Source organism: Bidens hawaiensis, unplaced genomic scaffold (genome assembly GCF_021521415.1).
Source record: "Bidens hawaiensis isolate Kalapana, Puna unplaced genomic scaffold, B.hawaiensis_p1.1 tig00021554_1, whole genome shotgun sequence".
Lineage (NCBI taxonomy): Eukaryota > Viridiplantae > Streptophyta > Magnoliopsida > Asterales > Asteraceae > Bidens > Bidens hawaiensis.
The window spans coordinates 243696-260196 of record NW_027493358.1 but is presented as its reverse complement, the minus strand read 5'-3'; the positions used below and the strand labels follow the sequence as shown (position 1 = coordinate 260196).

General features: G+C 36.8%; 1 protein-coding gene across 1 annotated transcript; it reads right to left on the bottom strand.

Annotated features, from left to right (window-relative positions):
• Positions 1-269: 269 nt before the first annotated feature.
• Positions 270-779, bottom strand: LOC143563869 (oleosin-like). Its single transcript, XM_077051310.1, has one exon. It carries the CDS (start codon positions 777-779, stop codon positions 270-272), a length of 510 nt encoding a protein of 169 aa, XP_076907425.1.
• Between the last annotated feature and the right edge of the window lie 15722 nt (positions 780-16501).

Genomic DNA, 16501 nt, shown 5'->3' with positions numbered 1-16501 from the left:
TTGTTTTTCATTCTGAATAGACGGGACCCATTTATAGTTACATACTAGTAGCAATTAATTTGAGTTGAAAAGAGTTCACCAACATCAAATGAAAATTGAGCTTTTATTTATAACATTGGAATGAGTAAAAACTTAAAAACAGAGACACATAAAACATAACGACGACATTACATACGACGACTTGATGAACAAAGGTACAAACACACATCAACACAAAGCTTAAGACATCATTATTCAACTCCCACCCTCTTTCAACTCCAAATACTCTTTCAAGTCCTATCCTTCTTCCCACCGCCAACCTGAACATTAACACCCACACCCGCCTGACCATGTGCCTGCCCGTGCTCTCCGATTTCATGACCCGCGCTCTGCATCTTCTTCCCGAACTCCTTGGTCTTCTGGCCGGCGTAATCACCCACATCCTGTATCGCCTCGGGCACCGACCCAGCGCTCTGCCTGACCATGTTGAACAGGTACGACAACGAGCTTAGACCCGTCAACCCGAACGTCCCGGACGTCAGAAAACCCGCAACGGCTAGCCCGATTGTGAGGACAGCCGGGACGATGATCGGGCTGAATATTATGAAAAGCGGAGTGGCGACGGCCAGCCCGATGAGCGTCCCGATGAAGGTGAGACCGGCTAAGCCCAGCAAGATCCCTCCCACGGGGAGCAAGCCCACTATGGCGAGTGTCTTGCTGGTTGACTGTTGTTGGTGCTGGGTGTTGTAGTACCCACCAGTGGTGAGATGAGGACGATCGTAAGCGACACCAGTAGCCATTGTTGTTGATTGTGATATTGATCTGCGATTGAGGTGGTGGGAATGAGGTTAATAAAGAGGTGGAGACGATGTGTAAGGATGACACGTGTGGGATGACGTGGTTATAAGGTTTTGCATGAACTACAAGTTTCACTGTCGTTTACTTCTAGAGTGTTTCCGAAAGATTGCCATTCGGTGCTTTCGATTTAACTATTCAATCTATTTCTTTTAGTTTTCTTCATGTAAATAAGAATGTGTAGCTAATAATTACATGACGATAGTCTAGATGATAATTAAATGCATATATTTAATGACCAAATGAAAACAAAATGTATGCTAGCTACGTTTTTACGGGGACCGTTGCGACCGGGTTGTATTTGCTAAGTCTTATTATCTCTCGTGTTACAAAATAAATACAGCTTATCATCAAATTACATGAAATCGGCTGGTGTCGGTTAGCTTCTCTATGGTATTGACATTAAACTCAAAAATTATTTTAGTAAACGCCTATACCGACATAGCTAATAATACAAAAGAATAACATATTTGAAACATGTTTATTCGATTAGTATAACACAGATATAGCAGCAGCGAGTGACACAATTAAAATAGAATGGCGTGGCACGTGTTGGTACCATTACATGGCCTAGTATAAGGGCTTTGCGGCACCGATTACAATAATTATCAATATAGGTAGAATGCTCGGCGCATTGCGTTGGGCTGATAGTATTGGAAAAAAAACATGTTTTGCGGTGGCAAACCAACAAGAATGTTGCAAGAATCAACGGTGTTGGTGCTAAATAAAAAACAAACGGTTTTAACTAAAAATATTATTTTTAATAAAAAAAAGACAAAAATAATATTTAAAAAATGGTCTTACCAGATATCGCTAGGTAAACTAACGAGGTCATTGCGAAACCAAAGTTTCAGTATCCTATCATATCATATCTTAGTTCCTACTCTACTAATAAAAGGAAATGTGAAGGCTTAGGTGTCAAGCTTATATTTACTCATACTCTAATTTGATTTTTTTCCTAATTTATAATCTCTTATGTCATTCATTTTTGTTATCCACAAGTCATGGATTAAAAGCATTTTGTCAATCTATCTATACTATATATAATACACCAAACAAGGGCAAATTAAAACATCTATTTTTAAGTAATTTACAACACTTAAAGCATAAGGTACATGTGTTAGTAAGGGTAAACATGTCTTTTAAACACAATCCATTCAACTTACAAGTTTGGTCCCTCATCTTTAACCATATTATGTTCTTAATTTAACTTGTAAATTAATTTTCCACCCATGATTTTTAAACGACTATAGCCTTTTCATACGTTAATATTTTTATAAACAAATTGCAAAATAAAAACGAGCATTTTGTTCTCTTTAATTTGGATATGATATTGTTGTAATTTTTTTTCATTTTAAATAAATTAATATGTTACGTAAGGGTGTTCAGTGTCGGTTTTGATGGTTTTTAAGGTAAACTTGTGAGTCCAACCATTAATACTGATTTTTTGTCGTCCAAAACCAAATCCAACCATTGAAAGTTGAAACCGAATCGTTACTAACGGTCTGGTTCCAGTTTGGTTTCATAGTGTAAACTTTAATAATAAATTTAGTTTAAAATAATTAATAATTTAAATGTACCATCAATTTTAACTAAAAACCAACATAATATGATACTTAAGATGATCATAAATAAAAAATGATAATTTTAGCAACATAAATGGTAAATATTAATGGAAGATCTAAGATGTGAAATAATAACAACAAAGATTACAAAAGGAATCATATTGCAATTAGGTTAATTTACAGTCTTTTCTGGTTTTATATGGCCGGCTGCCGATATAAACTGCGAACCAACCGTTTAATATGTTTTAAAAATTTTGAAACCGACCAACAAACCGAAAGTAAAAAAGAAAAGAAAAGAGAAGTCAAACCAATGACCGATTTAAACGATTTCACGGTTTTAACCGAACCATAAACACTTATATTTGTACGTGATTAACAGGTTTAAACAACCGCTGCATCGCGCAGGCACCCATCTAGTTATATATAATATATGAGATATGAGCAAATTAAGACACCTCATTTTTAACTAATTTACAACTTTTAATGCATAAGGTATACCTTATATAGCATGTAATTATAAAATATGTGTTGAAATAGTTACAGCATTGCCCCTCAACTTTAAGTAACTTTTGTAAATTTAAAAAATAGTTACTATTTTTGACATTTATCTTTACCTATACATTAATTTTAATTTTAATTATAAATAACTTCCCATCAACGATTTTCCAACGGCTTTAACTTTTACATACGTTAATATTTTTTTATAAAAAACTACACTATTAAAATGAGCATTTTATTATCTTTAATTTGGGTATAGTATTGCTATAATTTTTCAAATAAAAAAAATTAACATATTACGTATGGGTGTTCACAGTTCGGTTTTAATGGTTTCTAAGTTATACCCTGAGCCAAACCGTTGGTTCGATATTTATTATTGAAAACCGAAATTGAACCGTAGAAACTTTAAACTGAATAGTTACTAATGGTTTTGGTTTCACACATTGAGCTTCAATAATAAGTTTAGCGTTTGGTCGGGTTCTATATGACCAAGTTTCTGTATAAACCATGAACAAAAGTTTTGCTAACCAAAATTGATGATTGTTTCAAACGTTTTCAAGGTTTCAAACGAACTTTGAACATCCACAATTGTTACATGATTACTATGATTTTTGTTCCTCGCCGCATCGCGCGACCCCCACTACCAAACGGGGAAACCAAACTGGTGAACCGTCTCACAATTTCAAACGGAATAATAAACATCCATAAATTTGTTACATGATTATCAAAGTACGTGTTTCCCGCTGCATCCCGCGGGCACTTTTCTAGTTGGATTATAAACATATTATAAAGATATTTTCTCAAATTTATAAATTTGAGATTTTAAACTTCTTATTGTTTGTATAGTATATTTTATTTATTTTCTTACCTTTAATTTTGTTTCGTTGTTTCAAATAACAGATTTTATTTACTTTTATCATTTAACAAATATCGTGTAATACATATATAAAAAACTAGTTAATCTTATAAAGTAATACAATAATAGTAATATATCGTAATAATAATGCTCTTGATATTTTAGACAACGATTCAAAACCTTGCCTTTTTAAAAATTGATTCTCTTTTAGGCTATGTGTAGTGGAGGGGACTTATGCCATGTGACAATCAGCAAAGTGTGTGTTTTTATTTTTAGGGTGTAATGGTGTTGTAGCCTTATATATATATAGACAGATACACACACACACACACACACACACACACACATATATATATATCACACACAAGTATAAAATGAATTTTTTTCTCAAACCCTCGTAGGCGAAAATAAACAATCGCCCCCTTATTGCGCACGGGAGGGGGGGTGTTCTCCAAAATTGTCACCCTCGTCGCCCTAAATGCACCGGTCAATTATGCAAGGTCATCTCGTTCTACCCTAAAATACTCACAAGTCACAAAATTACCGGCAACATGATGTGGGTGTGGATAGATATGAAAAGTTGTTAGTTTTCCAAAAGATTTGTTTCATACATAGTTGAGTTTTAAATTTATAAAAATGATTTTTATCTAAACTAAATCACACACAAATAGGCATTGTACCTACTGTATATGTAACATAGTATGGGTATGAACCAAGTATCGATCCACATACATACTTGTTTGATTTTTACTACTAAATCGTTGTATTCAATTTAACAAGAAATGAATATCATAGTAGTTTTGGTTTGACAAGTACATTTTTAAAAGAACTATAAAAGCATAAATTTAAAACACTTTTTTTGGATTTTTTTAAACTTTTATAGAGATGATCAAGGATAAAAGTGTATCATCTTGGTCAAAACTCCTCTTAACTTGGTTTATCAATTAATTAGTAAACATGTGATATAAGCTTGCTATGATACTTAAATGTGAGAATAACACCTTATTTCTAAATCATGTTATTTTTTGATAATTAAAGAAAGCGATATGCATAACTTCATGATCTCCACTAAAACATCATTTTATGTAAACAATTGGTTTATATTAATTATTTATGAGGTAACTTACTTTAAAGATAAGACAATCCTTAAATTACTAAGTTAATTGTCCTTGATATTTTAATAAAAACATTTGTATTATACTTAAAATACCAATTAAGATTGTTTAAGTTGTAAAAAGGATCAACCTTGAATTACAAGTATTAACCCACATAACTCTTGGAAAATTATAAAAATTCATGTAATAACCATCCCAGAGTTGTTTATAATAGTTTGTGTTGCACACTCACTTGACAAGTATTTAACCGATTTTAGTGGATTAACATCAACAATCCGTTTTCACAACATTGTCAACATTTCCATTTTAAGATGATCACTTACTACTAATACTTCATTTGGTCTATGTTCATATTAGGGTTTATGTTATTTAACCAAGCACTTACAAGAATGTAGTTCTTCTTTGTTTTTGTGTTTTAGAGATTTGAAGAAAGATTTGAGTGAGCTAGAGAGACAATCTCAATGAAGAATATATTGAAAAATACAAGTGTGGGATGGAGCAGCTGATCCATTTTGTTTGGTCTATTTTTTCCGCTTACGTTCGTGTGTGAGAGAAGGATATACTATTTGATGAGCACGTTTGTAGTTAGAGGGCATTCATGGAAAGAAGACTTTGGCATCAAATTTCATGCGCATATTACCAGCTAAGTCTTTTCCATTATCTAGCTTATTAACTTTTTATTTTTGTTTTTAATTTTTAGGTTTTTAGTTTTTTGTAGTGCGACTTTATTGTATTTTAATTTTTATTTTAAGTCATCCTTATCCTTGCATTGATGGACAATGCAAAATTTAAGTGTGGGCATATGATATTTGACTCGTAGTTTGTATTAATAACTTAAAAAAAAGTTTTGAAAAATGTCCATTGAATATAGTTTTTTACATTAAAATGGAAGATGATGATAATTATCAGAAATTGGTTTTTCAAACTACTATTAATATGAGATAATATAAAAGAAAACGCACTTAACTTGGGATGTACCGGTAGGCTCAGCCTTGAAAACGAAAGGGCAATTTGATAAATGGGTAACAAATAGATATAATCTTTAGTGGGTAAAGCGTTTTGCCCATGGAAAATAAGTAATGAAAGTTCAGACCATACTCAAGCCTCAATTTTTGATATGAATGTGAAAATATTATGAACTTTTAAAATTTAAATAAGTTATCATATGATGCTTGGATTAGTTTAACGTTAGATTATGCCAAGTAGCCGGTGAAATAAATATTAAATCGTTTAGTTTTAGTGTTTTACACTTTATTGGCGTATGGTTTTATAAACTTAAATCTTGTATTGATGGGATGCCTCGGGTCTGAAGACTATGGGTCTGTATGCGGTTTATTATCTGGGTATTCACAATTCCTAAGTAGATTTGTGAATATTAAAAAGCTAAAAAAGAGCAAACCCACAGTTATCTACCAAACATAAGTCATTAAACTTTATCATTACGTACTTAAAGTACAAATACACTATTGACTTGATCATCCACTCTGTTAGCCATGTAGGGTCCCCTTGCCTGCATCTCATTACCATTAAGAAACGGATCACAATGGACACATCACATGTAAACCCTACAGATGAATTCGTGTCATACTCAAATATGGTGAAGGGTTCAGGGTATTGCTTGATAACGGGGGTATGTCATGTTGCGGGGAACACTAGCTAATTAATTAATTATATCTTAATCGCATCTAATGGTTGCTTTGGTAGACTTTGATGCTTAAATTTAGGTGGATAAATAATACCCTTAATCGTCTTAATTATTCGTGAAAAAAGAGCAACACAAAATTTTAAATCTGTTAACTTTGAGCTTTAAGTCAAGTTGGGGTGGCCTGGTCCGGTAAAAACTGAAAATAAACGGGTCTTAACTGTGTAAACCAGTGAGTTATATAAATAGAAAGTTTTTGGATCTTATTTGTTCAAGTAATGATCAAGACATGGGTTTAAGTGGACAACAATATCGGTGATCGTAGTTTTTGTTTTTTTTCTGAACTTTAAAATAACCTATATGTCAATGATGGTCGCGCGACACCTAGACAGCTAAATTCCAGAAAGTTCCACTTTTGTTATGTTTTAGGCCTAGTTTCACTATATAAACACCCTTAGCCTTAACCTGAAAAATACCTTTCAGCCACCACACAAATTTGGAGTTTCTTGGAGCTTATATTCGAGTTAGTTGGCAGCTTTGAAGGCAAGAAATCACCCGGTGAAGAGTTTTACGTTCAAGATAGAAGATTACGGGTTTTATCGCCTTTAATATTTCGTTTCTATTATCTTCACCATGATTTCTTATATTATTGTTTTGTTTGATTTTAGGATGTTAGGATAAACATTATAGACTGCCTAGGCTTATGATGAACCTTTGTTAATGTTTTATTTTGATTGGGATTTGCTTTCGTTATGGTTTTATGAATCAGTAAACAGTTTGATTTTAATTAATTGATGCATACATGTGCTTGGTTTTGTTTGATGAGTTTTAATTATTTCACATTATCCTTGGTGATTGTCTGTCATATAATAGGATTTTGTTAGGTCATCTACTGTGTGTTTTTGACTAGTTTGTGATTGAATCCGAATAAAATCATAGGAATTATACAATTAGTCAAACAAATAAAAGTGTGCTGCTAACCTAAGAAGCTGTAAGGTGATAGGTTATTGTTAGATGTTTGTTGATTAGGATTGCTAGATTTAGTTCTTCGTAAGGAGTTCGTCTAGGTTTGATTGATTAACATTGTCTAGTGAGTCAACTGAGTTTATTAAACTACCTTTGATTTCCGCCCTGTAAGCTATGATTTCATTATAAAGGTACTCGTTCATAATTAATTAAATAACCGGTAAGGAAGTTTAATTTATAAACTGGTGTGTCTTAAAAATTATTAGAAACCCATAAGTGTCTTCTTGAGAAGGGTCAGTGGTCTTGCTCGGGTTTTCTTTGAAGTGTCTATTTTATTATTCCAGTTACATAACAAGTATTTACCAATTATTTGATAACTGCAACTTAGGTGAATCAGACAAGTTAATTTGTTTTGTGTTTTAGTATTTGTCTTTCTTAAATTAGTTTATTTTATTAGTTTAATAGTAGTAATTAAAAACCCCCTTTAAATAAATATAAAAATAAATAGTCGTGTCAGTTAGTTGAGTCTAATTAGCTAAATTACGTAATTAAAAGAGTCTCGTAGGTTCTATATTCGGACTTACTTAGCTTTACTAGAGTCGATAAGTTCACTTGCCGGTCTGTAGTTTAGTCGAATCTTAAAGAGTCTAGAGTATCACTTAGTGTCTAGATTAACGCAATTTACTTAATAATTATTTGACTATTTTTATCATGTCAAGTTTTTGGCGCCGTTGCCAGGGACTCTTGGCGATTGCGTTATTAGCTTCGATTAGACTTACTTGCTATGCACGTGCTATTTGCTTTCTTTATTTTGTTTGAGTCATATAAGTCTTATTTAAGTTTTAGTTTATTTTGTTTGATTTTAAGTATTCGAGTCTACTCATTTGGTCTCTTGCGTTTTTCAGGTATATGCCGCATCTTTGTTTGCAAGGACCACTACTGGATAATCTTGGACCTTCTCTGTTGAAGTCTGAGGCTTGTTCATCATCAGAAAACAACCGTCAGAGTCTGGTTCTACACCGTAATCATCACCGCAAAGTTCGCCACCGTTAAGTCAGAGAAGCTTACCATATATTCAAATGGCTAACAACAACAGAACTGTTTCCGAGCAAGCTTTCGATGGTTTCACTGGAAACCATTTGTCCATCATCATTCCCAAGATCGAAAATCTAAACTCATGGCAAATTCCATCTTACGTCGTGAACGCTCTCACCAAAGCTAACAAATTTCATGGGCGTGAAGACGAAGATGACCCAACACACATTAACCGGTTCAGCCGTGTTCTTAAGACTTTCAATTTACAAGGTGCTATATTCTTACATCTATCTCCTTTTTTCACTTCCAGGACGGGCATATCTTTGGCTTGACACGCAACTACCCGACACATTCACTACATGGGAGGCACTTCGTTTAGCAGAAGCACCACCTGTATAGGATCAATGCACGGAGGTTTGTTGCCTTCGTCGTCTGACGTTATTTACATCTTAGTTGTCTAGTGTTTTGCCACAGAGGCGGATTCATGTACATCTCAACAACCGTTACGGGATTTGAAACCAAACCCGGTGGAGCTGCAACCTGTTCTTTGCAGCGTTCGTGCCAACGGATTCGCAACCCAACCCAATGTAAAGTTCTATTATTTTTTCTTTTCTTTTAGATTATAGGGTGAAGTTGCAAAATTCTATCTTCTTTTTCATTATCAATGATAAATTTGAATTTTTGAATGCTACATACGTCTTACCATAATTTTTTCTTACATACTTCTTACATTTTGATTTGCATAATTCAGGAAAACCGTCAACCATGGATTTAAACTATAATTTAGGTTTTGTAATTTTGATTTGTTAGCTAGATTTGAACTAGAATTTTGGAAAACTATCAAGTTTTATGTTAATTTTAAGTACCTAAAGTATATAAAAAGATAAATGACACATAGACATTTGCAAAATTTTATATTCCAGTTGTTTGCAATTTTCAAGACGTTTTACACGATGATATCTCCGGTCTTCCACCCATTCGCCCGGTCGAGTTTCAAATCGACCTTATGTCCGGGGAAACTCCTGTAGCAAAGGCTCCGTATCGATTAGCACATTCGGAAATGCAAGAGTTACCAAATCAACTTCAAGAAATCTCTGATAAGGATTTCATCCGTCCGAGTTTCTCTCCTTGGGGCGCACCCGTTCATTTTGTAAAGAAGAAAGATGGCTCCTTCCATATGTGCATTGACTACCACAAGCTTAACAAAATCACCATCAAGAACCGTTACCCATTGGATCGATGACTTCTTTGACCAACTCTAAGGCATGACTTGTTTCTCAAAGATCGACATTCGTTCCGGATATCATCAATTACGTGTTCGTGAAGATAACATTCCCAAATTAGCATTCTGAACTCGTTATGAACATTAAGAATTTATGCTCATGCACTTCGGGTTAACCAATGCACCTGCAGTATTCATGGACCTCATGAATCGGGTCAACCAGTTCTTTGGTCACATCGTTAATGATACGGGTATTCATGGTGATCCCGCCAAAATTGAGGTCGTTAAAGATTGGACCCCCCCCACAAAAGTTGAATTATTCCTTGGTTTCGCCAGGTACTCTTGGCGTTTCATTCTAATATTTTCAAAGATCGTGTTGCACATAACCGAGTTATGTGGGGACCAAAACCGAAAGAAGCTTTTCAAACCCTATATTCTTTGCAATGCTCCAATTCTAACTCTTGGGGAAAAAAAACAAAGACTTTGTGGTATTTTGCAACGCTACACCAAGGTCTCGGTTATGTCATTATGCAACGAGGTCAAGTTATCACTTATGCCTCAAGGCAACTCAAGGTTCACAAGAAACATTATACAACTCATGATCTTGAACTTGGCGTCGTCGTCTTCGCCTTGAAAATATGGAGACACTACATTTACGGTATGATGTGTGTGGTTTTTATCGATCACAAAAAGCCTTTAAAACATTTTTAACTAAACAGACCTCAACATGAGACAATGACGATGGACCGAATTACTTAACAATCACCATTGCGAGATTTGTTATCATCATGGTAAAGCGAATGTTGTGGCTGATGCATTTAGTCATAAAGTTGGTGTCAAGTCTATTTTGTGGCTTAACGTCATCGTTTAAACCAACCTTCAGTGACGTATCTTCTTTGCTTAGCGCATCTCCGTTAAAGAAGACAACATGTTTGATGAAATGTCAAGTGGTGCCGAATTTCAACTCGTAACCAACCCCAATTGCTTGATTTATTTCCTTAACTGTTTGTGGGTTCCTCCTCTCGATAACCTCCGCACTATCATTCTTGACGAGGCACATAAGTCGCGTTACTTCGTACACCCCGGAGCGAACAAAATGTAGACCTCTGATCCGTCTATTGGTGGCCCTATATGAAAACGGACATTGCCCTCTACGTTGCAAGATGTCTTACATGTCTAAAGGTTGAAGCTGAACATGAAAAACCGTTTGGCTTTCTCTAACAACCTTCAATTCCCGTTTGGAAATAGGAATACATTGCTATGGATTTTATCACCAAGCTACCGACCACTCAAAAGAAAAATCATAGTATTTGAGCAATCATCGTGTAAGGCCCCGTTACCGGTAGCCCTACATTTGGTGTTGGATTTACTCATAAACACAGTTCTTAATATCAAAGTTAATTAAAACATTCGCGGAACATTAAAACTTCAACCATAATATGTTACATAACCTTCAAATCTTGTCTTATAAAACATTCATAGTCAATTAAAACAAAACATAGTCTTTAAAACATCACAACATTTCTTCGAGATGCCAACATCTTCGATTCCATGCCATGTGTCTTCAATCACGCGAGCTGCCTCAACCTATTTGCCTGCGTGCATACTAAAAGTCAGCTACGCTGAGTGAGTTCTAGTTAATCACATAACTTACTTTACATACACATATACGTGCCCGTAGGTATGCATTACATACTTAACCTGTCCATCAGTCCTTTATATACATTCATAACTAACCTTACATTATAAAGAGCATTCGCCCTACATACCTCGGATATTATTAGGGTCCGGTCACCCTTCATCCTCAGATATTATTGGGTCTGGTCACCCTTCATCCTCGGGTATTATTAGGGTCCGGTACCCTTTCTTCCATACCTTCATAACATACTTTCTATATACATAATCGTAAGTTTTGCACATACATACATCATTCATTCTTCATCTTACAACATACATATAACATCAACCATTTCCTGGCAGTACATGCAATTCTGAAGATCGTTCATGTATCGACAAGAAATCATTCATACATTTCACATAATACATATATGACATACACTTATCACTTAGGATAAGTGTATTAACTAATCACATCGAGTATGCACACAGCCCCGAAAACATAACAAGGAATGGGGCTAGAAACTCACCTGAAGTCGGTTACGTTCACCGTTTATAGTTATTCCTTTCTTGAGCTGTGCACGACTGACTGTTTAACAATTACACGTATCAATGAACTATCACTCTCTATATCGCGTTTCTAGTTTATTCATATCCCACAACGAACGGGGGTCCGGGGGCAGCGCCCCTGGCAGAGGGGTCTAGGGGCCGCAACCCCTAGCAGGGTCCAAGGGGCAGAGTTGCCAGGTCAGCTTGGAAAAATTTTATTTCCATTAACTGTCGTAACACATTTTCCATTAGGATTTTAAACCATTACTTAATTCGCTAACTCAAAAGTTCAAGGGCTTAATTGTAATTAATTCATTCTTTTTCTAAGTCCAGGGACTGTTCTGTCATTCTCTCAAAGTTCTAACTTGTTATTCAGTCCTTAACGAATGGGAGTTCTTAGCGAATTAACTATTATAACGAATCAGGCTTTGTAACGAATCAAGCATTATAACGAACTGGTCCTTATGACGAATTGGACCCTTTCACGAACTGGTCCATATAGCGAATTGGACCTCAACGAACTGATCCTTATACGAACTAGACCTTAACGAATTGGTCTAGTTCGTCGTTCCTTTCCTTAACGAATCAAGGCTAATTCGTCAGATTTCCGGTAACGAACTAGGGTTAGGTCAGAGAATGTCAGAAACATTCTCTGACATTCCCTTCCTCATACACGCCGCCTTTTTGGTGCCGGCTTTCCAGCGTCGCCGCCGGAAAGCCACCGGAAAACCGCGAACACGCCAGAAAAAGGAGTTTTAACTCGTTTTTCATCGTTTTTCGTCCCGTTCGATCCAGATCTGAGCTAGGGTGACCCCTAAGCTCATCATAGGTTTGGTTTATACCCGATTCCACTCGGATCTCGTGACTTAAACGGTTTAACGGTGTCGGCTCGTCGTTTCGTGACTATATCTAACGGGTTAAGCTCATACAATATTAAACCATCATTACCTCGGGTCGGTAATCGGTTTCCTTCTTGGTCTCGGCTTAGGCAAGGAGAGAACTAGAGAGAGATCTTAAGTGTGTGTTTTGGTGGTGTATGGAATATGTGAGAAATGAAAGATTAAATGGGTAATTAAGGCTTATATAATTATGCATCATGGGCTTAAGCCCATGGTCTTTCCTTCTTTCCCTTATAACCCAAGTCCATAACCCATATCCATTTAACACAACACTAGCCCGACTCATAATAACTCGTATTTTCATTTATTAACCGAAACTAGAAAATGGGATGTTACAAGTATTCCCTCCTTAAAGAGGTTTCGGGGACTATTACATAAATTAATTCGGATAAAACTTGCGCATCTCTTCTTCAACTTCCCAAGTAGCATCTGAACCCTTGCGATGCTTCCATATCACTTTCACTAAAGGTATAACCTTGTGACGAAGTTGCTTCTCCTTGCGGTCAACTATCTCGATTGGTTATTCAATATAGTTCAACTGTTCATCAACCTCAATGTCCATTAATGGCACATGAGATGTGTCATCAGCTAGGCATTTCCTTAGGTGAGAAACATGGAAGGGTGAATGAATTCCTTCTAACTCTTCCGGCAAAATCAAGCTTATAAGCCACTTCACCCACACGACCTATAATCTTAAATGGTCCAATGTACCTCGGACTCAACTTCCCCCCTCTTTCTAAAACGGATAATTCCTTTCCAAGGCGAGACCTTGAGCATCACATTGTCACCAACGTTAAACTCAATCGGTCGTCGCCGCTTATCAGTATACGACTTCTATCTGTCTTGAGCAGCTTTCATTCTTGCCTTGATCTGATCGAACTTCAAAGAGGTTTCTTGCACAACTTCTAGGCTTCCCATCTCTTTCTGACCAATCTCTCCCCAACACAATGGGGTCCTACATCGTCTACCATAAAGCATCTCAAACGGTGGCATACCAATACTTGAATGGTAGCTGTTGTTATAGGAGAACTCTGCTAGATGTAGATGATCATCCCAACTTCCTCCAAAGTCTAAAACACAAGCACGTAGCATATCCTCAAGAGTTTGGATCGTCCTTTCAGACTGTCCATCGGTTTGAGGATGATACGCCATACTGATGTTCAATCTCGTCCCCATAGCTTCATGGAACTTCTTCCAAAACTTCGAAGTGAATCGAGTATCCCTATCAGACACGATCGATAATGGCACTCCATGCTTGGCCACAACCTCTTTTATGAACAAATTTGCTAACGTTTCTGACGAGATGGCCTCTCGTATGGGCAGAAAGTGAGCACTTTTGGTCAAATGGTCCACTATCACCCAGATGGTATCATGATGCTTAGCTGTACGAGGTAGCTAAGTTATGAAATCCATGGTGATGTGTTCCCATTTCCATTCTGGTATCTTTAGAGGCTGAATCTTTCCATAAGGTCTCTGGTGCTCTGCCTTGACTTGCAAACAAGTTAGGCATTTACTGACATAATCTACTACATCATTCTTCATGCCTGGCCACCAGTAATCTCTTTTCAAATCTTGGTACATCTTCGTAGTTCCTGGATGAATCGAATATCTTGATTTATGAGCTTCATCTAAGATTCGACCTCTGAGATCTCCATGGCGTGGTATCCACATACGGTCAAACATAGTCTTAACCCCATGAGTGTTTTCCATAAACTCGTCTTCCTGACCGAAAATCCTTTCTTTCTTCACTAGCCCTTCATCTACCAACACTTTAGACTGTACTTTGATGATTTCGTCAAACAGACTTGAATTCATAATCAACTGGTATGACTTCACTGTTGCAATGACTTCCTCGTTCTTACGACTTATCGCGTTGGCGACTACATTAGCTTTACTAGGATAGTACTTAATGTCGCAGTCGTAATCCTTAATCAACTCCAACCATCTCCTCTGTCTCATGTTCAGCTCTTTCTGTTCGAAGAAGTACTTTAAAATTTTATGATCCCTATAAATAGTACACTTAGTACCATACAGGTAATGCCTCCATATCTTTAAGGCATGCACTACTGCTGCTAGCTCTATATCATGCGTCGGATAAGTACTCTCATGGACTTTCAACAGTCTAGAAGCGTAAGCTATCACCTTTCCTCGTTGCATCAACACGCAACCTAACCCACAATGCGAAGCATCAGTACAAACAACCAAGTCCTCGTCACCATAGTGTAAAGAAAGGATTGGAGCTTGCGTGAGTCTCTTCTTTAACTCCTGAAAAGCTTCTTCTTGAAACTTACCCCAACTGAATACTATCGACTTTCGGGTCATACCGGTCAACGGTGCGGCTATATTGGAGAAACCTTCGATGAATCTCCTATCGTAGCCAGCCAACCCTAGGAAGCTTCATATATCATTCGGATTCTGTGGAGTCTTCCAATTCGTTATTGCCTCAATCTTAGCTGGGTCCACGGTAATCCCTTCAGGATTAATTACGTGACCTAGAAATTGCACTTCTCGCAACCAGAACGCGCATTTCGAAAACTTAGCATACAACTTCTCTCTCTTCAGAGTCTCCAATACCTATTTTAGATGCTCAGCATGATTAGACTCGCTCTTTGAATAAATCAATATATCGTCGATGAAGACAATAACTGACTTATCCAACATTGGCCGACACACCCTATTCATCATGTCCATAAATGCTGCAGGAGCATTTGTTAGACCGAATGACATCATGAGGAACTCGTAGTGTCCATACCGCACTCGGAACGCTGTCTTCGGGATGTCTGCCTCCTTCACCTTCAACTGATGATAGCCTGATCTAAGATCTATTCATGAGAACCAACTTGAACCTTGCAGTTGGTCGAACAGATCATCAATCCTTGGCAAATGATAGCTATTCTTTACCGTAAGCTTATTCAACTCGCGGTAGTCTATGCACATTTTCATGCTTCCATCCTTCTTCTTCTTCACGAATAACACTGGTGCGCCCCACGGGGAAACACTTGGTCTAATAAAACCCTTGTCGAGGAGTTCTTGCAGTTGGGACATCAGTTCTTTCATCTTGGATGGTGCTAGGCGGTAAGGCGCTTTCCCGACGGGCTGGGCTCCTGGTACTAAATCTATCTGAAATTCTATCTCTCGCTCCGGTGGCAACCCCGGAAGATCCTCAGGGAATACTTCTGGGTAGTCGCGCACAATAGGAACATCTTTCATTTCTTTCGTTTCGGCCGTAGCATTGACAACATACGCCAGGTAGGCACCGCACCCTCACCTTAACAATCCCTCGGCTTTTATCATCGAAATGACATTAAGCCCGGAACTTTCCTTATCACCATAAACCGTCACCGCACTACCATCCAAGGATTTTAACCTTATTATCCTACTCTTACACACTATCTGAGCTTCATACTCAGACAACCAATCCATTCCGAAAACTACATCGAACCCTCCGAAGGTCATAACATACAAAGTAACAGGGAACTCATATCCCTCTAATTCTATCTTACAGTCCTTAACCATTTTCATTATTTTAACCAAAGCGTCACTAGCGGTTTCTACTATAAAGGTTTCAGAAACTCGGCAACATTTCATCTTATTAGTAAATTTACTAAATGGTGTAGCTACGAAACTCTTATTCGCACCCGAATCAAATAATACTGAAGCAGAAATACCGTTTACTAAAAACATACCAGTCACAACATCCGGG

What these genes read in the sequence shown, in the direction of transcription:
- LOC143563869 (XM_077051310.1), bottom strand. Translation starts at nt 779, where the DNA reads ATGGCTACTGGTGTCGCTTACGATCGTCCTCATCTCACCACTGGTGGG.